General features: G+C 41.6%; 1 protein-coding gene across 10 annotated transcripts in view; it reads right to left on the bottom strand.

Annotated features, from left to right (window-relative positions):
• Positions 1-25,339, bottom strand: part of DIS3L2 (DIS3 like 3'-5' exoribonuclease 2) — a 284,495-nt gene that overhangs the window by 97,715 nt on the left and 161,441 nt on the right. For all 10 annotated transcript variants that reach the window (XR_006274028.1, XM_043491795.1, XM_043491797.1 and 7 more), the window contains 3 exons: positions 21,931-22,043; positions 11,716-11,823; positions 3,579-3,812 (listed from right to left, as the gene is read on the bottom strand). Coding sequence is in view for 9 of the 10 variants with exons in the window: in XM_043491795.1 (XP_043347730.1) it covers positions 3,579-3,812; positions 11,716-11,823; positions 21,931-22,043 (455 nt within the window). In the remaining variant the exon portion in view is untranslated. The remainder of the gene's footprint in view (positions 1-3,578; positions 3,813-11,715; positions 11,824-21,930; positions 22,044-25,339) is intronic.

Genomic DNA, 25,339 nt, shown 5'->3' with positions numbered 1-25,339 from the left:
CAAAATAATTCCATGTAAAGTGTCATTAAAACAACACTGCATGAACAGACTCTGTTCTTATACCAGCTCACACAAATATGCCTGCCACTTTCAAACAGGAATTATTAATGTCACAACAAACCATCCAACTCGGTACTGCAGATACTGAGGGCTGTGATGGTGGTGGGTTAATACCTGGAAATTCACACTACTATTATTTATATTATCATAGTGCTTAGAAGTCCCTGTCATGGATCAGGACCCCATTGTGCTAGGCGCTGTACGAACACAGAACGAAAAGATACACTGTAAGCTCTTTGGGGCCGGAACTAAGTACAAGACAAGACAAGACACAGCAGACGAACACAGACGGCCAGGGGAGACAAGGAAACAATGTCAATGCAACTGGCAGTGTTCTCAGCACACCAGTGGCCTCACCGTTGTCAGTTTTCTGTAGCCTCGTAGCAAAGGAGAGTTTTAAGGAGGGTTTTGCAGGATGATAATGACTTTGCGTTGTGGATGTTTGTAGGGATCTTCTCCCATGTGTGAGGAGCAGCTTGGGGGAAAGCATGATGGTGTCTGCTTGTAACCATTCGGCACTGGAGCCTGACAGCATGGGCTGATAGGAGATGGAACTGACTTTTCAATACTGTTTAGAGTTTATGTTGTGGGGAGGAAATATTCAGGAGCACCCTTAGTTGAATTAACTAAGTTTTTGGTAGGGGAATAAATAGTAAGTTTCAACAACCCCGTGAGGTAGTTACATATTATTCCCATTTTACAGAGGAGTAAAACTGAGACAGATGTGAAAATAGGGTGTCCATGTGTCCAGTTTTCAACTGGAAAATTCGGTTGAAAAGGGAACCTGACAGTGGCCGGTCAGTACTACTGACCAGACATCCAATGTCCGGTGACTGCGGGTGGGAGAGGCGCCGGGTCATCACCCACGCCAGCCTCATCTCAGCTGGTGCTGCCTCCTACCTGTATCGGGCAGCTGCAGCTCCCAGCCCTAGCTCCGCAGGCAAGTCGCCCCCCATCCTGGGCCTGGGGCAGATGGGGGAAGCAGCAAGTGAGGAGAGAATGAAGGTGGGGTCTTGGGGAAAAGAGGCGTGGCAGGGGCAGGGTCTCCAGGGAAGAGGCGGAGCATGGGGGCCGGGGAAGAGGCAGGACTGGCACTCCTGCTGCAATGTCCAGTTTTTAACTATTACAAAGTTGACAACCCAATGTGAAAACCAAGCCCAAGGTCACAATGAAGCAGTGGCAGAGCTGAAGTTCTGGTTCACAGTTCCTTGACTAGGCAAGAGACCACAATGCCTCCTCATAACGTTAACAGCAGAATGATGACAGCATGTCACAGTGATAAATGTCATTAGTGGAACTGGCAAAGAGTCACAAGGTCCTAAGCTTTGTTCAATCAATACTGAACATAAGGCAGAACCCAAATGGAACTTAACACATAGGAGGCTCAAAAATCCCTTGGAACAAAGAGAGCAAAAGTATTCTGTCTCCTTACAACCCCTGGCAATGCAATCCTAGCTTTCTGGGTGTCTCGACTCCCTCCTGCTATGTGATTATTGTTTTCTTTAATCTGATAATTAATTGCTCTTGGTTTCCTCTGTTGTAGTTTGTCTCCCATTGTTCAGGATTTACATTACTCAACAGGAAATCAGTGAGAGGTCCTGTGATTAGAAAGGTGTGCTTCCTGTTAGGGCCCACCCGTGCTTGCTCAGATACAGAAAACAGACCTTCTACAGAACTACACCAATGTAGCGAAAGGAAGTCATGTGAACAAAAGCAAGGGACTATAAATTGGTTATATTAAAAGCTACATGAATTCACTTTGTCCTGCACAATATACACTATACACACACCCCTTCATATTCACCTTCACACTCCAAGGCAATAGCTTTCTGCACAGGTTTGGATTTTTAATTTAATTTGTTCATCACCAAGTGGTGATCAATGGCATATATCGAAAGGGCAGGTATGGTGCAAACTTCTTGGCTAAATACGTCTCATTCTTACTGTCCATTACCCTGCTATGTCCCTGCTGTGGGGAAGGCAGAGATTTTCTGGAGCAGAGGATGCCACTCTGAGAAAATAATGCAGTTTGGGGATATAAATGCCCACTAGATATTGATTAAATCAAACTAATTCTCTCCTGTGCCCTAAAGCAGGTTTGGATCTCATCCCTCCAGCGGCGGCAGCCTTCTGCAGCAGCTTTGTAACTGGGCTCTGTTTTACAGGCCTGAACAAAACTAGACGCCACTAATTTTTCACAAGGTTACTGCTGGACAGGATCCCCTTCCCCTGGCTAAACCGTCCCATTTAAAATGTGATGAAGCTGCTTTAGCAGTTGTACTGTCATAAAACCAGCCTCAGAGGTGCAGGCACACACGGTTTCCATTCAGCACAACATTGCAAGAACAGAATCTATGTGACATAGCTGGTGCTATCCCAGGTCAGTCAGAGCGCACAATAATCATAGATCTTTTCCACCTCTACCATCTATTAGGTTATCTAGTCCATCCCCCTGCCAAAGCAGAATTGCTCTTTACAGTATATTCCCTGGTGTTCAGGGGATAAGAAATGCTTTCATTATGAGCCTAACAAAACCTCACTATTATCTATTGAATGACGAGCCTTAAATATTTAAGCACATGTCCCAAAAGAGAAGGTTAACAATGAACTTTCCAGGTGAGGCTGTTCAGGGCGGGGAGGGAGATTATTTTCCAGACATTTCAAGTCTCATTTTAATGATATAAAACAATGGTGCTTTCGTTACGATTAAGGAACTTTGTCTGCCAGCCTGGTCGACCCCTCTGTTCCCAGAAGTACAGCAACCTCCTGTAGTTTCACGAGAGAGGTAGCTCTATGGCCTTTGACCAACAAAGTCAAAAGGAGCTCTGAGCTGGAGCCCAAAAATACCTGTTTCTACTTGTAAAATAGTAAATATACATAACACAACTGATACAGCCCCGCTTACATTGTCACAGATAAGAAACCACGTCATTTACATCTCTTCTACTGAAACACATCCACTGTTTACACAATTAAACTGTCTTAGATAACGTTTTAATTCTTTTCCTTGCCCCGAGAACTGATAGGAGTGCTGCTGGAAAATACGATTATTGCAACTACAGTATAGCACAGGAAATGATGCTTTGGAGATGACCCTTTTTGTAGTGAAATATGTGCTTCATGCACCTAAATGCCTTGATAAAGTTATGACATCATCAGCATTTATTTCCATTTATAAGATTTGTATCCATAGCTCTAGGTGGCATGAAGAATTCTGTAAGAGCGATCACTCTTCCCTTATCTATTTTGTCTAGTAGATTTCAACCCAACTATTTTCATTTTGTTTCCTGTGTTATTAGGTGTCCTGTATCTGCACAGCTTGGTGAAGTTATAGTTAAAACAAAACAAAAAAGCCCAACAACTTTGCCACAAAATCCTACACTTTTATTCAAGTCTGATTTTCCCTTTGGAGTCTTTAGACCAATCAAGAGAACAAAGGAGTCCAGCTTGGGTTTGCTCATGTAAGGGCTGAGAGGAGGGGTGAATAGCCCCAGGTTACGGATGCCGAGGTTACTGACCTGGTCTAAACGAAGAGCACCATCAATGAAGCGCTGTTTGCGCAGATGCTTGGCGATTTGGTGGAGGTTCAGGACAGCTTGGTGAATTTCATCGACTGGGTGCTGAGGAGAGACTGGAGGCAGTTCTTCTGACGCAAAAACCTTGTTTGGGTTTTCAATCATACTCTGTGCATGGTCATAGCTCAGCTTCACGCAGGAACAGATAACGGTTCGCCCAAACCATTCATCAAGGATCTGCAAAATCAGAAAATGTAAATGAAGTCATTAATTACAAGAGGAAGAACCTGCCATCCTTCACAACAGCTTATGTCTTTTTTCCTCATGTTAAAAATAAAAAAAATCCAATTAAACAGAGAAGTGGCTTGCGTGCAGATTGGTAGGTAGAACCTCGAACATGGGCATCTAAACTTTGCCCATGTGACAGTCTAATTAGAAACCTACTAGAAGCTGGAGGGTCACATCTAATATGCAGCAGATTGCATCCACCCTTCATTACAGGGGTGTGGCCAACAGAAAACAAACTGTGCCCTGAGGTTAATAGTCTTGCTTGGATCAAGACGGGGCTGCCGGCTGGGACCTCCATGTCAGACAAATGTTTGTAGGCTACACTGTAGAAGTACTTTGGCCCCTGTTAGTCCAGACCTACCAATCTACATCCCCCTCATTTCAATGGGTCTTAAGACCATTACCCAGGCCACGGTTCAGCCCAAAGAATCGCAAGGAATAATCCGTGAGTTTCCACAATCTTTCTGATCCAACAAAGAAATGTTGCCCGTAAGCACACATGAAATCAATTTAAAAAAATTCAAACAGAAACCACCCATATTTTTAAACTATTTAATAAAAGGTCTCTCTGGAATTTAATCTTAAATTATTTGTTAGGACAGAAAGGAAAAGAGCCACATTTTCGGATGAGGCATGGTAGCAATGTTGCAAAGCTGCTCATAGTGGTGAATGTGTGACGGGACAATGGGGAACTGGCTCTGGGACAGGGAATCAGATTCATCAAAGGGTGATGGAGCAACAAGACGTTTGGAGAAGAATGTTGAGGGTCAAACTCAGCAAAAGTGCTTAGAGGATGAGTGGAGCGTTTTAATTCTGGCTCGGCTCAAGCGGCAATCTTACATCCTCCGTCGGAGCAACGCGGGCCATTCAAGGAGGAGGTAGCTTTGGCAAGTGGGAGTATCCCAGGAGGAATGCCAGGTCTCAGTAAAGCAGAATGAACCAGGGCATTGGCGGAGGAAGGCATGAACTGGGGGAGGATTTGCCATTGACGGAGCTGATTCACCCCCCACTACACCCCTACTATTTACCTCCTTAGCGCACCAGCATGCGCACATGCAGCATAACTCAACAGACGGGAGAAAGGGATATCACTGGGCATCTAGGTCTATTTCCTATTACATGAGGTCATGTCCTCATCACTAGGACACATTTTTCTAAATCTTCAGCAACTAGAGGGTAATGGCTTGTGATTTAAAGTTCTCAGAAGTGTAGCTGATGATGTGGGGTGTGTGTGTGTGTATGTATATTATATATGTGCATTTTAAAGAAATTATTACAATTAATAGAACTAAAGGAATTAGCTGTCCTCCTATTTTAAAAGCTATTCTGTCTGATCTCTGCCCCACTGCATTCTATTAAGTTCAGTTTAACACTTGTTCTGAGTTGTAGTGTGCTACTTTTACTTGGTCACTGACACATAGTGAGATCTGCTGCCAGGCTGGTCTGTTTCTAGTAGGTCTCCTTCCCCTTCTACGTACTGACTGTGTTTTGGTAACACTGAACCCAGGAATTTGAATTCCAAGACTCTGTGCTGTTATGCAAAACATTGGGGCTATTGTAGAAGTTCCCAACCCTTCTGGGTGCCATGTTGTTAATAAAATAAACTTCATTCTTTCACCACTGTCAGAGAAATCAGAAATGATACCCAAGGGAAAATGCTGGTCTCTTTCCCGCTATGATGGACGAGTAACAAATACTCAGAAAAGTCTCAGAGTAGCAGCTGTGTTAGTCTGTATTCGCAAAAAGAAAATGAATACTTGTGGCACCTTAGAGACTAACAAATTTATTGGAGTATAAGCTTTCGTGAGCTACAGCTCACTTCATTGGATGCATTTTCCACTGAATGCATCCGATGAAGTGAGCTGTAGCTCACGAAAGCTTATCGTCAAATAAATTTGTTAGTCTCTAAGTTGCCACAAGTACTCCTTTTCTTTTTTCAGAAAAGTCTATTTCAGTGCTTAAAAAAAGCTCTGAAAGTAAATTGGTGCTATTTTTCAATGTCACACACATTATTTCCAAAGTCAATTCTTTAACGGCAGACAGTGTCAGATCACTATGGGGAAAAGGTTTTCTTTTTGATGGAAACCAAGAAACTTTACACACTTTTTTTAAAAAAAGCTTCTCATTCTCCTCTGTTTGTGGTGTGTGGGGGGTTTGTTTTGTTTTCTTTGTTTGTCTGTTTAAATCTTTGTTTGTCTGGACCAAAAAACTCCCTATCAAAAGCCATGGAAATTTCCTGTAAGGTAATTACGATGCTGCAGGATCTCTTTTAACATTATACCATGGGCAAAAGGCAAGCAGGTTAATGAAAAATACAAAAACAATTAGACGGTTAAAGAAAAATAAACAGTTCACGTTTTAATAAGGCAAACAAAGGGGTTCTCAAGCACCCAGAAAGATTTTGCTCAAAGTACTGAAATGAGTGGTGGACAAGGCTGAGTTTCCTTTATTGGAACTGAACTCCTTCTAATTTCATTCATCCACACAAACCCTCTGTAAATAAGGGAATGCTCTCCTAGCATGACATTTAAATGTTTTATTATCTCCCTTTTCTTGTCAATGTTCTAATCTCCAGTTATTGGTAACAGCTGCATTAAAACAAGACCCTTATCAAACCTGGTCCTCACCACTATAAGATCCAAAACTGTAATGATTTAGGTACTTAGGCACTAATTATGTCTATCTGTGGGTAAATTAATTCCATCCACATACATCTACATTAAAAAATGTAGGGGACTGGACAAAAAACGGAAAAGGAATTCCTAGTAAAAGCAATGCTTCTCCCACAGCAGAGGTGGATAAAATCCTGGATTTTACAACATAACCTATAGCTGGCTTCCTCCTTAATATGGAAGGTGCAGCAAAGAGAATTCAGGTATGAACATGCAAAGTTACATTTTTATCTGAATGAATCATCCCCAATTTTGGCAAAGCTGGGAACTCACTATGCAACTTGTAGACTAAGTTAATGAATAGATCTGAGAATTTCCTTTACCATTAGGTTCTCAGGATCCCATTGGGGGGCAGTCCTCAAACAGGTTTCAGGGTGTTGACACCATCTTCCTTTATTTTATAGCTAGTCTGAAGTAGGCACCAAGACTCTCCTATTGGACCATGGAGTCACAATATGAAAAAGGTTGAGAACTAAAGCGATGCTGGTATTCAAAAGTGGGCATACAACCACATATCTAATTTTCATGAACCATTACTGCACATGTATATTGGTATCAGTGCAATCAGCTAGTTAAAAGTCTAACTGGCCATTTGCATGCACATTTGTAGTAACTATACGTGCAGTTTGCATTGCATGTTTGGAAAACTGGACTCAATGTTTTCACTGTTGCTTTCTCGGCCAAGCTTTGTTTTAAAGAAGGGAACAAATGCAATCAACTCCAGTTACAATGGTATTTAGTTCCAGAACTAAGATGCATCATACAACGCTTCATTAGTATTAGAATTATTATTACCACCACCATACCTCCTAGCAGCTCCAGTCATGAATCAAGACTCCATTGTGCTAGGTGCTGTATAAAAACAGAACACAAAAATGGTCCTGCCCCAAGGAGTTTACAAGTGAAGTATAACACAAGAGGCAGCAGATGGAGGAATACAAGGAAACAATGAAACAAAATACGTCATATGCAGTGGGCACAGCCATACATCTAGATGTTTTTCAGTATGTTAATGAAGGATTAAATAGGAGTAATCAATGGCAAAACCCCACAAACCCGCTAGTTTGGCAAATTTGACAGAAGGCAGGAATTTTCTTCAGGTGTCAAAATCTGAGACAAATTTTAGCCTGGAGAGTGTTAGCTATCTCGGGATTAGATAATCTTGAAAATACAGATACAGAATGGGAAGCCCAGCGGCGCTAAAGAGCAATTGATCAAGATGGAAAGTTTACCACTGACAAGCAAGTCTGTTTCTATACCATATTTGTATTCCCCCTCCTTTTTTATTACCAGGGAGATTTGCTTGAAAGTGGGGTCTTGATTTTTAGAAGTTCATCTGTTCCTGTTTCTTAATCCCACCTGAAAACAACCCCACATGGCAATGGAATTGTGACATCATAGTTTCCTTGTTGTTGAAATAACCATAGTATTGTACCTTCAGGGTTGGAGTAGGAAGCAGGAAGAGGAAAAGCAGATAAGCTCTTAAACAGAGATCCTATTTCAGACAGATGTCAGAACAGTCACAAAATGGATACGGAGAGTAGAGAGAACTACAACAAATGCGGCCTATAAACTGCGCATGTTCCAAATGACGTTTGGATAATGGTTTGCCTTGGAATCAGCCGCCCGATGAATAACAATATTATACTATATTGCACAACAGATCCACTCCTGATCTTGACGTTTATGTAAGATCTCTCTGCGCATTTTCCTGCCATTTTTCTCTAAAATATCTTATTGTCCCTCACAGGAAGCAACATGGACCAGATTTCTGTTTTGCTGCCTGAAATTTAAGTGTTCAACCAAAATCTCACTTTTCCTGCCTGCCTGACAAAAGCAGAAGCCATATCTTCCAGAGTTCTGTTAATTTCCCTTTGGGAAATATCAGATACAGTACGATACAGCCACAGGAGATCAAGCAGCATGTGTGTGAACACAGGCTGGCCATGTTCATGGCAAGGCATAAGAACAGGCACTGCCAATAACAATGGCACTGACTTCCCCTGCTATTTTATCTTCTGGACACTGTTCACCATTCCTGACCCCTGGAAGGCAGCTGAGTCGTCTGCTGCAGTGTGTTATGGAGTATGCAACTGCGATTCTTGTGACGTTTGGCTCTTTTCAACTGGTATATAGTACACTCTAATAATACCTTTACTTGTACTACTAACATACTGCTTCTAATTGAGGTTTACTGGGTTTTCACACATATATTAAACATATTTTATGGAGACATCGAAATAGATTTTGGATATGTCTTGCCCACATGAATGTATATGGACGCCTGTTGTCGACACTTTCAAACAAATCTAGAGCAAATGGAAGTGGCTGAAAGCCAGGAAGAAGCACTAATTACATCAGGTGTCTCAGAACACAGCAGTTTACCGTCCTCATTAGCAGTGTTGTGTTTCAAGTACCACAGAAAAGGAAATTGGATAGAACCTTACATGCTAGTTTATGTGTGATGCACAGCAGTGGAATCCAGAATGGGGGCTGCATTCTGCCCACACTGACACAGCGCAGCTCAGTTCTTGAAACACATTGCATCAAGGTGACAATAATGGAGCAGTTAATACACAGATCCTTGAAAAGAAACTTCGCAGATGGCACGTCAGAACTTCCTACTGACGTTCACAGGGCTACACAAGTTGCCGGCCAGACATCATGGCCTGTTATGCTCGGGTGTAGTACTAAACAGCTGATTATAATGCAATGAGTGATTTCAAAAGCCCCACAAGATGGCACCGATCTTCGGAAAGGGTTAAATGACGGCTATTGTTTTACTTATTAAAAAATCAGTCACTCCCATGTAGGGAATCTGTAGGCATTCTACTGGAGGTTTGTTTGTATTGCAAGGGATTACTGACAAGCCCTTACCCTGATTCTATCAGGCAGTGCTTTATAAACTCAGCATCAAAATACTGTTCTGTAAACTGTGTAACAAGGTGCTCATAAGGCCCCGTGTTCCTAGCCTCTCTCCATGTTACGTCATCATTCCTTATAGCTCTGCATGCCACTGACAGAGAAAATCGAAGTTCAAAGGCCACATTCAGCAAGCAGAACAGCCTGTTGACAGACTTCACCTCTTACTAACCCTGAAAAGAGAAAATGATCCCATTTCTCCTGCCTACACAAGCACCACAGTGTAGTAGCACGAGGTGCTTTGCCCTGACTCTCAAGGATAAGCTCTTGGAGAAAAGCCAAGCTGGAAAAAGGGTTGTGGTTGCCGTCTCCTCTTAGAAGGAGTAAGGTTCATTAACTTCCTTCAATTCCTATTCAAACCCAGTGACCCAAACTTCCATTCAAACTTGAAAGGCTTCCCAGGAGAATTCTGTTTGTTGAGTTGGCTGTAGGCAATCAGCCTTCCAAAAGGAAAGTGTAGACTCTGATGTCAGAGACCTTTCTCTGCTGGAATGCAGCCTGACTTCAGAGATCAGCATTCCTGAGCAGACATGAGGAAAGACACTGTGACGCCTCCAAAAACTTTCACTGGCTGAAATGTGGTGGATCTAAGCGTTGTTCTAAAACCAAGCATCAATATCTAAGAGGTAAGTGTTAGCAGCTCCTCTTCATTGCTCAAAGAGCACTCGGTGGTAAATAAAGGGCCAAATGAGTACCTGGTATTAGAGGGTACCTTGAGCAATTAGAATTCAGGATACAGAAAGCTGAAGATTTCCCAAACAACAGTCTAAACCCTTCATAATGCTAGAGATGGGCCTAGAACTGGAGATAAGTTACAACACTGAAGAAGTTCAGATGCAGAGCTGCAGCTGAACTTTGCAGTGCAGCCCCATTGCTAATACATACAATGAGATTCTGAGCCCCTCTGGAGCAATGTGGACATTTACAATGAAGCCAAACTAATTTTCATCGGAAAGATCACCTGAGGATCACATCACCCCAAAAAACAGATACTCCAACAACCGTGGCAAGAACACAATGCATAAAAGCTACACACTTATGGGAGAGCAGCAGGCTTGAAATACAAAAACTCTTCCTGTTTTCCAAAGCCTTTTATGGAGGGGACATGCAATCACTGTTCTGAGAGGGCTCTGCCACCATAAAAGCAACCGAGGAGCAGACTGTTATGCAGCCCTGAGGGATGGGAGTTGAACAGAGAGAAAGAAATGAAGACCCAGGAAGAGCTGGCTGCTCCCCACACCACCTCGGATCGAACATGAAGACAAGTAGAATATCACTTTATGCCCTCAATGCCAACATGTTGCACCTGCATGCCTGAAATCAGCAGAAATAAAGGTGATGTTCATTTACACACTGCACAGCCCCAAAGAGTACAACCAGGTCTTTTTAATATATGCCCATTAATATACTTTCTAGTTCTGTAAGTAATAATCCAAACTCATGATTAAGGGCATAAGCTGCCCACCACAGGGGTCAGGAAGGAATATTTTCCTCAGTCACAGCATTACATAACTGGCTAAATGTCAGGAGGGGCTGAGGAACTGAATCAATATCTGGAGCTTCAGAAAAATGTAACTATTTCTAGAGACAAGATCCTAAACAGACAAGTGGCCTACTATGGTGCTGCAGAAATCCTCTGTTCCTAACATTCATTCTCTCTCCCAGTCACCATCAATAACTATTTCCCCATGGTATTTCTCCCCCCCACCCCACCCCCCACTGTTCCTCTGATATTCTTGTTAACTGCTGGAATTAGCCTACCTTGCTTGTCACCATGAAAGGTTTTCCTCCTTTCCCCCCCCTGCTGCTGGTGATGGCTTATCTTAAGTGATCACTCTCCTTACAGTGTGTATGATAAACCCATTGTTTCATGTTCTTTGTGTGTGTGTATATAAATCTCTCCTCTGTTTTTTCCACCAAATGCATCCGATGAAGTGAGCTGTAGCTCACGAAAGCTTATGCTCTAATAAATTTGTTAGTCTCTAAGGTGCCACAAGTACTCCTTTTCTTTTCATCAATAACATTGTTTCCGTCCCTCTCATCACGAGGATGTGCCAGTCATTTGTTCCACAAAATCCTATCCACAGGACACAGTGTTCACAGATTGGGGAGACTCTTGAAGCCTTTATTTTGAGCAGATATGTTATTGGATTACCCATTTTAGTCCCCTGACTATCTGTTTACATCAGTGGGGCCCAGTGCTGCTGACGACGTTGCCCATGAAGAGTCACCAGGAAGAACGAAGGAGACAGGGTTACCTTGCCTTCTGGAGTCATTTTCCACATTACAGAAAACGTCAGTCTGTCTTTCATAGGATTGAGACTGCACAACTCCTCGCAAAGCAGCCTGGGAAGCATAGGGATCACCTGAAAAACAAGACTGCATGGGTGAGGACATTCATTTCTTGCGGTCCTGACTCCCCCGCAAGGCACAGGTCCCCAACAAAAAACAAGGAAAAGATCTAAACAGAGTCACTTAAATGGAGCATCTCTTCAGCTCTCAAAGTTACAACCTCTATGCCTTCTGTAGCCAAGACAGGGAACAATGATTATTTTTATTGTACTCACTTCCAGTTCAACACAATACCAGTGTGTCTCAGAACCAGAAAGAAGTCATTAGTTGGGATTTCATCTGTGAAACAGTAGGCCATGTCCAATCAATATTTGTGAAGCTGATCCCTGCAGCCTATCAAATAAATTATTCCTAAACGGACTATAGCTGAGAATAAAGGTTTGGGGCCCAGTTCTCCTGCTGAGGTAAATCAACATAACTCCAGTGATTTCAGTGGTGTTGCGCTGATTTACACCAGTGAGGAATTGTATCTCTGGTTATTTTCCAGGTGACACCTGTGGAAAAGATCATATTTAGCAGCCATTTAGTGAGTCAAACCTTATGATTTGAAGTTTCATTTTCGTATTTCCTCTCTCATTATTGACCCTTTGGAAAACAGTAAATACACTTGTCATAAATATAAAGGGAAGGGTAACCACCTTTCTGTATACAGTGCTATAAAATCCCTCCTGGCCGGAAGCAACATCCTGTTATCTGTACAGGGTTAAGAAGCTCAGCTAACCTGGCTGGCACCTGACCCAAAGGACCAATAAGGGGACAAGATTCTTTCAAATTGGTGGGGGGGTGGGGGTGGCTTTTGTTTCTGCTCTTTGTTTACTGGGTTGTTCTCTCTTGGGACTGAGAGAGGCCAGACAGAAATCCATCTTCTCCAACCCATCCTAATCCAAGTCTCCAATATTGCAACCAGTATAGGTAAGCCAGGCAAGGCGGATTAGTTTATCTTTTGTTTTATGTGAATTTTCCCTGTGTTAAGAGGGAGGTTTATTCCTGTTTTCTGTAACTTTAAGGTTTTGCCCAGAGGGGGATCCTCTGTGTTTTGAATCTGAATACCCTGTAAAGTATTTTCCATCCTGATTTTACAGAGATGATTTTTACCTTTCTTTTTTTTTTTTAAATAAAATCCTTCTTTTAAGAACCTGACTGATTTTTCCATTGTTCCAGGATCCAGGGGTTTGGGTCTTTGATGATTTTGTAACCAATTGGTTAGGACGTTATTCTCAAGCCTCCCCAGGAAAGGGTGTGTGTAGAGTTTGGGGGGATATTTTGGGGAAAGACGTCTCCAAGTGGTCTCTTTCCCTGTTCTTTGTTTAAAACGCTTGGTGGTGGCAGCATACTGTTCAAGGACAAGGCAAAGTTTCTACCTTGGGGAAGTTTTTAACCTAAGCTGGTAAGAATAAGCTTAGGGGGTCTTTCATGCGGGCCCCCACATCTGTACCCTAGAGTTCAGAGTGGGGAAGGAACCCTGACAACACTAATCAAAATGTGCATATTCTTATTGTTTATGTAGGATCAGTAATGAGCCTGGTACTTTACAGACAAATTTCCTGCTCAGAAGAGTTCGCAATATAAATATTTTAGATGTTGAGTTTAAGTTTTATTTCTACTGTTAAATCCCACCACCATGGTAAACATAGAAATAGCACTATCTAAGTCACATTAAAACACCCTGTTCCAAATCCTGACACCCATATGTTTTAGAGATAGTTCTGCTGTATCTGGAACTCTGATGAATAACTATGCTCCCAAAAGGCAGAAGAAATAAAAATTGGGGTCTCTATTTTTTTTCCAAAGTACACACATTTCATATTTACCTTTAGCTTTCAAAGAAAGTTCTTGGAATATTTAATCACATTTGTAGTTTGGCACTAGACCACTGCTCATAAACCCACCCTAATTGCACTGCATATTAATGCCAAAAGATTAACTGTATGGTCTCTTGACAATTCAGGAGCCACTTTCAACATGAATCAGCAGTGTTCAACTGGAAGGTCAGAAGGGCATAGATTATGATAAGCTGTTTCCCGCAACACAAAGGCTGTCAACTGTGTTATTCCAGTTGTGAAAAGCATGTTAACAATACTAGTAAGTTCATAATTTACAGATATACTACGTGAGGTCTGCCATGCTGCCTGGAAAGGCCAACAACACAAGGTTATAAATTTAGAATGAGTTCTGTCAACACACAGCAGAAAAGAGAACATAGGCATTATGTAGAGAAAAAAGAAAAGGAGTACTTGTGGCACCTTAGAGACTAACAAATTTATTAGAGCATAAGCTTTCGTGAGCTACAGCTCACTTCATCGGATGCATTTGCTCCGAAAGCTTATGCTCTAATAAATTTGTTAGTCTCTAAGGTGCCACAAGTACTCCTTTTCTTTTTGCGAATACAGACTAACACGGCTGCTACTTTGAAATATGTAGAGAAAGGTTATGAGATGTTGGAAATTCCCACTTTACTAAAATCTCATATGATTGTTTTGAGTAAAATCCTTACTGACATGTACAGATCACACAAAACAAGTGGTAGCAATTTCAATAAAATTCCTAAATGCATAACCCAGAATAAAGAACACAGTTGCAAGTGCCTCTTCTCTGGAAAACTGTCATCTTGTGATAATTGGACTACAGAGATCACATCCAAAATCCATAAGGACCCACGCTCTGGGATGGGGGCATCTGAAAGTACTGAACCCAAGCAGACCTCTTTGTTGATATCAGTGATACTTGATTTGAATATTTTTGTGTACAACAGCTTTCCCCTTCCCTGATCTCTTACTGAAGCAACAATATTCTGATAGAGAAATACAGGATCCAGTATGCTTTGCATGAAACCTCTGGTTACCCTAGGCATAAAATATAGCTCATATGACATGAGGGGGTGCTCTTGTTTTAAAAAGTTCTCTTAAGTGTAGTTGAGCATGATTCATAACTGACTCAAGAGGCTATAATGGCACAGAAGGGGTTCTGATGATGTAAAACATAAAGCTTTAACTCAGATTATAATTATAGCACTAAACACTCATCTTCAAGCAATCAATTGTTACAAACCTACTATATCAAGTAGAGAAGTATTACTACCATTTCACAGATAGGGAAAAGGAGTTAGAGGCAAACTGATTTGAATGAAGCCAGAGAAATCATCGTGCAAGGGTTGTTCCAATTCACAGTCCTGTTTTAGGCCTTGATTCAGCAAAGTACTTAAAAAGAAAAGGAGTACCCGTGGCACCTTAGAGACTAACAAATTTATTAGAGCATAAGCTTTCGTGAGCTACAGCTCACTTCATCGGATGCATTCGATGAAGTGAGCTGTAGCTCACGAAAGCTTATGCTCTAATAAATTTGTTAGTCTCTAAGGTGCCACGGGTACTCCTTTTCTTTTTGCGAATACAGACTAACACGGCTGCTACTCTGAAACCTGTCAAAGTACTTAAGTGAGTAGTTCCACTGAAGTCAATGGGGCTTTTCATGTGCTTAGTTACACACATGCTTAAGTGCTCTGCTGAATTAAGTCCATAGTTCTGTGTTCAGGCCACACCTACATAGTCCTGGTCAGTTGTCTGCATCTGTTTAATATCTGGATTCTCCAATATATTTTACATAGAGAATAAATTCACAGCTATGAAATACGAAGTTTGGGTCATGCTTGCACATTTCATCTCATGGCCTGACCACTAACATGATACAGTCAAATACTGTATGACAAACTAAGCATCTGATTTCTTAAGACATACGAGTGCAGTATTTATACATAAAGCAGCAACAGTTCCATCAGGTTTTGAGAAGAAAGGAGTTATTAGGAGTTGTCCCATGGCTCCTTCTTTCACCAGAAAAGGCTTTTGCAATAGAACTTGGGGTAGGAGGAGCACTCTGCTTTTCAGAGGTACATATTTAAAGATCTGTGAAAGATTTGCGAAGTATCAGTGATGCATAGCCATGTCTCGAATAATCAAAGGAGGCCTCATCTCTTCAAATGCCTTACCCTTAGAACGTGCAAGGTGACCATCTGCCAAGAGATAGCAATGTATGCCAGCCAGTACATGGATTACTATGGAATGTAGACATTCAGCTGGTTGAAATGTAGGGAAAGCATTCTACCTTAAATGTGAACCGGCTTCCTAGGCAAATAACTACGGGCTGGCTACGATGGGGCCCACCTCCTCGGGCTCTATTTTTACTGTAACTGGAGCGTGGCACATCACTGAAATAAAGTGACCACCATGATCACAGCTACAGGGATTGAAGGGTTCTCACATTCAATTACTCTGAGAAATACAGTTGCAGAGATCTAGTGGTAAAACTAGAAAAAACAGTCTTCTAAATGAGGAGTGGGGAGGGAGTTAACAACCCCCAGGAAAGTCTTTCTACTACGTAGTAGAACCCAACTGTGTAAAACAATGAAAAGTGCATTTAATTCAGTCAGAATTAGAGGTTGATGAATACAATACTCTCTACTGTGGGTTTGCATTTTAAATCAAATTATAGGCAGAGAGTTTACCTTTCCCTCTCTCCCCTCAGATAAATCTTCTTCCTGCCCATCTCCAAAGTAAGGAGCTAAATTAGCGAGGGCCCAGCAGGCATGCATCTTGAGGGAAAGTTGTTTCCTCTTGCCATGTTTTATCTGCTTCCTAGGGTGCTTTCTGAGTCAGTTTCTGCATCTGAAGAAGTGAGCTGTAGCTCACGAAAGCTTATGCTCAAATAAATTTGTTAGTCTCTACAGTGCCACAAGTACTCCTTTTCTTTTTGCAAGTACAGACACACACGGCTGCTACTCTGAAACCAGTTACAAATCTGTATGACAAGCTTTGTGTGCCCTACTGACACCAGAGGGGATGGGGAGGAGAGTTGAGAGAGACCAGATGCGAGGAACTGGGGCGGCGGGGAGGGGTTGTCTGTCTGATCAACTTATGAATTCTGGTTGTTAATGTGAAGTTGTATTCTGAAAAACTGCTGTATCATGAGTATGTGTGCAGATCCACTATTGCTGAAAGGTCCCGTAGCAGGTACACACCAGACAGATACAAAGGGAAATATTTAAGATGAATGACAATACCTTAATCACCCAAAGGTTCTGCTAAAAAAGCAGCTCAAACCTTAGAAATCCAGTCTAGCTGACCCCTCTGAAGGGCGGGGAAAAGTGAGAGCAGTGGAAACTTACTCAAAAGGTAGAACAAAGGTGGCCAGGAAGAGTTTAAATAGCAAGCCACAAAGCAAGAGAGGACAGGAAGATGAAGCGTGAGATGGGAGTGAGCAAGGTCAGTGAAGCTGGGGAAGGGGTTTCATGAGGGAGAGACCACCCAGCATGTAACAGCCTGTGTGAGGCAAGGGGACACTGCCTGCCTGCCTTCCTGGATAGCAATGATCCCTAAGGATGAGATAGAAAGAGACCTGTGTGTAATGCTCATTGTTTTGTATGATCTGCACTCTCCTGTGCATTATATATATAAGTATAAAAGAGCATTAATGTGTTAGACTCTGTGCCAGGTGTGTGACTGGGTGTTAACTGCTTCACAACTGCTGCACACCCTTGAGAGAGTTAAACTGCAATCAGGAGCATCACACCTTTGGGGTGGAGTTCTGGGAGAGGAACTGTTTAAATAACTGGGCAATCTGGGGGGGCCAGCGCTGCTCCTGGGGGCTATTGGCCGGTGGGCTCAGGCGTTCCATTTCTGAGGAGGGGGAGTTGACAGAGTCAGGGCCTAGGAAACATGCCGGAGAACCCAAGGGAGGAACCAGATCTGTGGTCTGCTGAGGCTGCAGAAGCTTGAAACACGCAGGGATCCAGAGCACAGAGATATGGATTCCCTTCACTGCAGTCCTAGCGGGTGGCCGGCAGAGAGCATTCACGAGGACCTGTCCCTGTGACTCCAGACTAAGAGAAACGGGCACTGAAGAAGGAAGTTTTCCTGTGTAGTGTCTTTCTGTGGCTATAAAACTTAACATGTCCTGAGACACTGTTCAAAAGCTGGTCTCTTTGGCTGGCAGGTTCACATAGTACCATGTGACTCTTCAACCCTGCTTCTGAGAACATTGGGCTTTTTGGGTCTTGCCTCTTGGGTTAACAAACTGCCTCCAGAATCCAATGACTCATTTCAGACCTAGTACTCATTCCTGGAGAGCTGGGGTAGCTGGAGGGGGCATACACACTGCACTGGAAAACTCCCCATTGGCTTTAAAAGGCAGAAACATCTGCTGGAGCTGTGACTTGCTCACTAGCCAAGTTCAGCAGCAGGTGAGCCAGGGCAGCTCTATAATCAATGGGAATTGCCATAGAGGTTTTTCAGGGATCAGCGGGGGGAAATCAATCAATCAACAAGATAAAGAGCAAAAAGAACAAACACAGTTTAAGAATAACCCCCTGGGATTTTCAAAAAGTCACATGGACAATTTTATTCCCCTCAAACAATCTAATTCCTTTGTTGCCCTCCTTTGGCTGACTGCTCTCAATTGGTTCAGGCTGATTATGATCAGTCTGCTGACTTCCATGAGTGACCCCTTCATCCTTGGTCTATCTGCTGAGGTGGTATTACATTACCAGTCTGAGCTTCCATCGGCTGCTCTTGAACACAGATTTAACAATGGGGTGGGCTCAGTTAGCCTATCACTCATACACTGAAAGACACTCAAAGGAAATAGGCAATTTGTTTACGAGCCAAGATTTCTGCTTCAGAGTTTTCTTTTTTGTATCAACACTTCCATGAATTCAGATTTCGATCAACTCTTTGTTACCCAGCTTGACATTATCAAAATATCAACACCCTGACAACCTGCTGGTGTCAAAAGTGAATGTCTTAAAGTCCTTGGACTCAACATGTAGACAGGCTTCCAGTTCCAATCTTTGATCTCTATTATAAAACAGGATCAGTAAAATATTGTAGGGATTTATGGCTGACCTTTCACTTGAGTTGCTTCACACCTAAAATAACAACACCATAATATGTGCCAAAAGGGAGAAAACTATTTAGGTTTTCTTGCTTTTTAAAACTTGATTCACTCTTACTTCTAAACCTCTGGCTTTTATTATACAAACTGTTAGCCATTACACAATAATTTGTCTTCTGGACAGATGGTTCAGGGGAATTAAATATGTAGATTTATTTAATTTCCCTTTTGGGAGAATTTGCATTATTCTAAGTCATGGCAGCATCACAGCTACATTTATGGAACAGTTTCATCAAAGGAAAGTCTATTTTCTATGAGCGTGACCTTGCCATCTTATTGTTTCAAACCAGCTCTTACTATCCTCTTCAGTCCAGACCCACACTTATTTTTAGTTATTAATTCTAACAAAATAGCTATCACCTTAAAAAGTAGGAATTTTCAGATCCAACATTTAATCAATTTTAACCACGTTAGAGACACTGGGAAAAGTCTTCCATATTTTCAATATCTAATTTGGTTTGCATTCTTAAAAATCTATCCGAAAGAATGGATAAAACACCACTGCTAGAATTAACAAACCAAGGCAGTTGGAGAACAAATAAAGATTTAGGGCATGCAAAGGCATTATGTAAGTGGAAATCCTAGTTAAACACAAAGAATGAAATCTAAAGCTAGTTGAAAACTTTCTGTCAAAATTGTTCTTCAACAGGAAATTGGGTTTTCAAATAAACACATTTTTTCGTAAAAAGTATCTGTTTTCCATGGAATTTTTTTTTTAAACACAAAAAAATTAAGCCTGAAAAGCAAAATATCTTGATTTGTAAATGCTGCCACAGTGCCCCATGGGTGTTTTAGTTTGATTGCCTCATATCCCCATTCTCCTTTATAGGAGAGGCTTCCTGCAGGACTATACCTCCCATGACATCACGGCTAGCAACTCCCACTGTCTTAAAAAGGGGAGGTAGCACAACATAGTAGACCACAGTGCATTATGGGAGATTTAGTCCAACCAGGAAGCCCAGCCCATAGAAGAGAATGAAAACATGAGGCACCCAAACTACAACTCCCAGGAGGCACCATTCCCAAATCAAAATATTTCTGTTTTCAGCCTTTTTATATAGGATGATCGCTTACTGATAAGTGGAGTTCTCTGGACAAACTGTGTCTTCAGTTCCACACTGTAGCACCTATGTGCTTTGTGTCTTGCAATGAGAAAACTATTCTAAACAGTTTATCCATTTCAAAACCTTGTGCATGGACCCACAGAGACAGTGTTCCAATTGCTATTCCAATGGCATCCCCATGCCCATAAGGACTTAAAAAGCCCATGGATTTCTTTGGTTCCTCCTCAATTAGGTCCTCTCACTAATCCAACTAAAACTAAAAAGTCATGGAAATAAATTATAAATCACCTACTAAGAATAAACAACTAGAAACTGAAACCAACATAACTGCACAATTAGCATCAGAGAAATAGTTCTAAATCTGCTGTGGCTGGTGGACAAAACAGAACAGAAGATCGTTACTGAGATGTGGCATTTTATAAGCACAGGTCAATACACACACACCCCCTCTAACGGGTAAGCTGTGTTACAATGTTCCGGGACCATCAGACTCAGCACGAGGGTGGGAAACTACAGAAGCAATTTCGTGAGGGAGAAGCAAGTGTTACTGACACAGGAAAGTTTTAAAACCTTCAAAAATATTTCTAGACAGTGTCCAAACAACAGCGAAAGGTCAGAGCACTGGTCAAGATGCTAAGGAATTAGCATGCATAGGCTACTTCTGTCAAAGACTATGGCCCAACTTCCAGTCACTCTCAGCCAGAGATAACACAAGTGCAACAAGAGTAAATTTCCCCATATAGCAGATTAGGGATGGATTCACGTTTACTGATGGGAGAAATCTTTAGTTTCCAATGCTCTTTCCAGTTCCCACAGAGATTTGAAGGTGCCACCTTATGAATTAGAACCAAATCTGGTAAGGGTGGGATGGGAGAAAGGTCATTCCAGACCACACACATTAAACAGAAGAATGTTAACCAGAGATGCCCCTTCTGCTGGGCACATCCATGAAACAACAGCAGAAGGTGTAGCCCAACTGATCAGGAGGGAAGAAGAGAATCTGCTCTTATGAACCTTCTGCTGTCCCTTCATATTCCACTTTCTGTCGCTGCTGCTTCAAGATTAAACAGTGGGTTGGGAGAAATAAGGTTATATGGCTTCCTTCAATGCAAGAAGAGCCTGTAATATTCGATGTAGTCTGAAAGCACTTTTGCACATGTAACTGTGAAAATCGGGAACACCACTACGATACATATTTGGCTTGGAAGCTTCCTAAACTTACCCCATCAAATAATTGAAAATCAGCATATATGCATTAATACGTTTGACTTCAAAAATGTAGCATTTGTTTCTTAGGTTGCTTTGATCAATGCCTGTTGAATTTTAATTACATTTTACTGCACAGTGAAATCATGTATTCCTGTTTTATGCAACGCCTTCTTTGGCTGTACTGAGATTTTGTACAACTTTGCTATCCATGTGTTGGATTTGCTTGTTTCTTGTAGGTTTACTAGAATAATGGTTTGAGTTTCATAGAATCATAGAACTGGAAGGGACATCGAGAGGTCATCTAGTCTAGTCACCTGCACTCATGGCAGGACTAAGTATTATCTAGACTACCCCGACAGGTGTTTGTCGAACCTGCTCTGAAAAAAATCTGCAATGATGGAGATTCCACAACCTCCCGAGGCAATTTATTCCAGTGCTTAACCACCCTAACAGTTAGGAAATTTTTCCTAACGTCCAACCTAAACCGCCCTTGCTGCAATTTAAGCCCATTGCTTCCTGTCCTATCCTCAGAAGTTAGGAACAACACTTTTTCTCCTACCTCCTTGTAACAGCCTTTTATGTACTTGAAAACTGTTATGTCCCCTCTCAGTCTTCTCTTTTCCAAAACAAACCCAATTTTTGTCACTCTTCCCTCATAGGTCATGTTTTCTAGACCTTTAATCATTTTTGTTGCTCTTCTCTGGACTTTCTCCAATTTGTCCACATCCTTCCTGAAATGTGGAGCCCAGAACTGGACACAATACTCTAGTTGAGGCCTAATCAGCACGGAGTAGAGCGGAAGAATTACTTTCTCGCAAGTTTGTTTCATTGCTTCTGATAATGATCCTTTATAGTGAATTTAAGGCAAAAGGGAGACAGGTCTCAGAAGAAGTAGATAGCTATTCTTACCTTCTGCACTAGATACACACTAGTTGCCCTTCCACTGGCCACTTGATCCAGCGCCGTTCCTTCCAGAACAAAGTAACTCACATCTGCGATATGAACACCCACTTCAACGTTTCCTGAAATTGCATAGGGAAATCAGTATAGTATTAGGGGGAAGTAATTGCCTCCAAAAGTCACCTTTCAAGAAGAATTTCTACAGTTTTACAATCACTAGACTTTCTGCCAGGTCATTTTTGGTAGAGTAGTTATTCAAGAGGCATGAGTTCTATGAGTTAGCACAGAGTCATCGATAACGAGACAGCAAGGAAAATGTACAAGAAAATGACAACACGCAACATTCACAAGTATTTTTCTTCTTTGGACAGGTCTTTACATTTCCAGATATAGATTCTTTTGACTGATTTAGCAACTGACACGCTAAACTCTTCTCTCTCTCTCTCCCATCTGATTGCTGAAACCTGCCAGTAATTGTTGCCCCTAAGATTGGGGCTGATAAAAGCGCTGTATTCTACGATACAGCCTCTGATTACCTTCATCTAAAATTGAAGTGTGCACTGCAGAGACTGCAATTTGGGGGCCACGTTAGAGTTTTGTCTAGGACTAAGAATTCTTTCTTTATCTAGGTACCGATATGGCCCCATTACTGCAAGTGAATACGAACTTAGTAAGAAGTGTGTGACCATGTCTTTCAAATCTGGACCTTGTTACAATGATCCAGGCCTTTGTTACCTTGATATTAGGACACTGCAAAGCAACCTACATGGGCTTCACCTGAAAACCATCTAGAAATGTAAGGTAGTACAGAATGCAGTTGCAGACTTATTATGCAGTACTTCAAGCAGGAAGAACATTACATGGTTAGCTCTGAGATCTGCACAAGTTTCCATTTCATTTCTTGGGTGCAGCGTAGGTTGCAGTTTATGACCCATGAAGCGCTAATTGTCTTAGAACACTGGACACCTGAAAGCCCAGCTCTCTTCTTGCATGATACTGTTCTCAAACTTTTGTACTGGTGATCCCTTTCACATAACAAGCCTCTTAGTGCGACCCCTCTTATAAATTAAAAACACTTTTTAATATATTTAACACCATTATAAATGCTGGAGACAAAGTGAGGTTTGGGGTGGAGGCTGACAGCTCGAGACCACCCACGTAATAATCTCCCAACCCCCTGAGGGGTCCCAACCTGCAGTTTGAGAACCCTGCTGTTGTGGTTACAATTAAAGGAGGTATTTAAACCAATGGGCTGCTAAGTCAGAGGAGCTGCTCACAAGGTGTTTACCATGAAGCAGGCATCCTTAGCTTGGTTTGTTGACCTTCAAGGAACACTACAAGTGTCATCTGTTTTTTCATGAAGAACTGGACTAACAGATTTACAGTGATTAGCTGCAGAGTATTTTTAATTTCATTGATCTCTCAATTGTTAATAGGCTTTTGTTTGTTTGTTTTTAAATAGGGTTCACCCTGGTTAATGACTTTGTTTGTATTACAGATATTTATCTATAATACAATTTACACTAACTCTGTACTAGTAACAGGTTTCAGAGTAGCAGCCGTGTTAGTCTGTATTCGCAAAAAGAAAAGGAGTACTTGTGGCACCTTAGAGACTAGTAAATAACACATTATAGGGCAGTTTTGCAAGCAGGTGTAAAAATAAAGCATGAATCTATAGCATGATTGTTTTCATCTAATGTCTGTATTTTAAATGTAATTTGATAACAAATACATACAATAATGAAGCACTGCAATATATCTGACTGTACACTCTTCTGATGATGCTAGAGTTTAATATGCTGGGAACTGAAAGTTATACATAAGCATATATGAAGGCAGCTGAAAAGTACAGGGAAGAGGGAATGCTGGAATTTAGCTTTGTCCATCTAACCAGTATTCCATTAAAGTGGCCTGCAGAGAGTAAATACAATGGGCCGCAGTGGGAGAGTGTAATAATCCCGTCCCACACTGAGGGACAAATTCCATAAATCATTAGAAAGCTTGGGAGAAACTTCTGTAGATTAAAGATCACATGGTTCACCTCAGAAAGCAGCCTACAGCTGTGTTGTGATATTATCAGATGACCTGAAAGCTGCTCTACATGGATCAAGAGCCCAAGCCTGAAACTACTTAGACAGTAAGTCTAAGACCAACAGTTTGAACAACAGTTTTAATATTACGAGCATTTGAAGCCAACACTTTCAGAAGGTAAAAAAAAATACTGATTTCTTTTGAAGCCAATATTGTAACATATAGACCCTACAGGCAAATATTGACCAAAGGAAAAGGAGAAGGGGTCATTACATCATGACTTTAATGACACCTTAATTCCATATGTGCACCGTTACATATGTGAACTTTTTTATCCTCAGCAGAAAAATCGACAAACCAAGAGAGATCTCATTACATGAGATAATAAAACATGAAGGCAGCCAATAAAAACACACTGAACAGAGTTAAATTTCACTCAGGATTCCCACCAGAGGTTCTAAAAGCAGGGATCAACTTGAACCCTCTGTGTTTGAACTTTTAATGGAAACCCTAAGTAAATATTTTGTTACATATATTGATATAAAGTGCACTGGCAGCTCTCAGGTTTGTGTTGCTAAAAGTATGACTCACTCATTTCCCCCCACCCCATCCAGTCCCAGAGAACTTTAAGATACAGTATAGAGATTTCTGTAATCAGCCAACATGACTTCTCTTAAGCCACTACTTTTAATATGTCCTAGGCAAAATATCATACTAATCTGTTCAGCAAATGCTTCACAGGAATAACATCGCTTTCTTCTGGTTTATTTGCTAGGAAAATGAAAGATCTATGTAGACAGAATAATGTGGTTTCCCAGAATTCCCCTCCGGATTTGTGGGTATTATTTTCTTTTGTCTAAATGATTTTCGTTTCAATGTCACAAAAGGAAAGGTTGTAATATGGATATTATTTCTTAAAGAAAAAAGAGAGCGCAATCTGCAGAGAGGGAAGGCGAGTAAGACCAGAACATTCAGTTATAAAAAAGGACAAATGTTGAGGTCAGAAAAAAAGTCATCCCTGAGAACAGAGGTTTCTGGGAAAAGTAAGGATAAGCACAGTGCAGGCCACATACGGCCCACTGCATTCTACAAGGAAGCCACATCCACACCTTCATGTTTGATGAGGAAGGACAATTTCAGAGCAAATGGAGGCTGCAAGTCGCAGGATACAATTCCATCCTGATTGAGTTTCTCGAGCAGCCTGTCTTCAGAAAGAAGCTTTACAAACCATGCAGACTTGCTTCACCACGGAAATGCAGCTACCTCTAAAGATACAATGCAACTACAGCAGTGCATAGCAACACAGACTTGTGTTCAAGCCATAGCAACCTTCAACGGAAGTTTAAGATTGGATGTAGAGAAGAATACTGCACCCAGTGATAAACGT

Source organism: Dermochelys coriacea, chromosome 9 (assembly GCF_009764565.3).
Source record: "Dermochelys coriacea isolate rDerCor1 chromosome 9, rDerCor1.pri.v4, whole genome shotgun sequence".
NCBI classification, from domain to species: Eukaryota; Metazoa; Chordata; order Testudines; family Dermochelyidae; genus Dermochelys; species Dermochelys coriacea.
The sequence above is the reverse complement of the archived record's forward strand: the minus strand, read 5'-3'. Positions and strand labels throughout refer to the sequence as shown.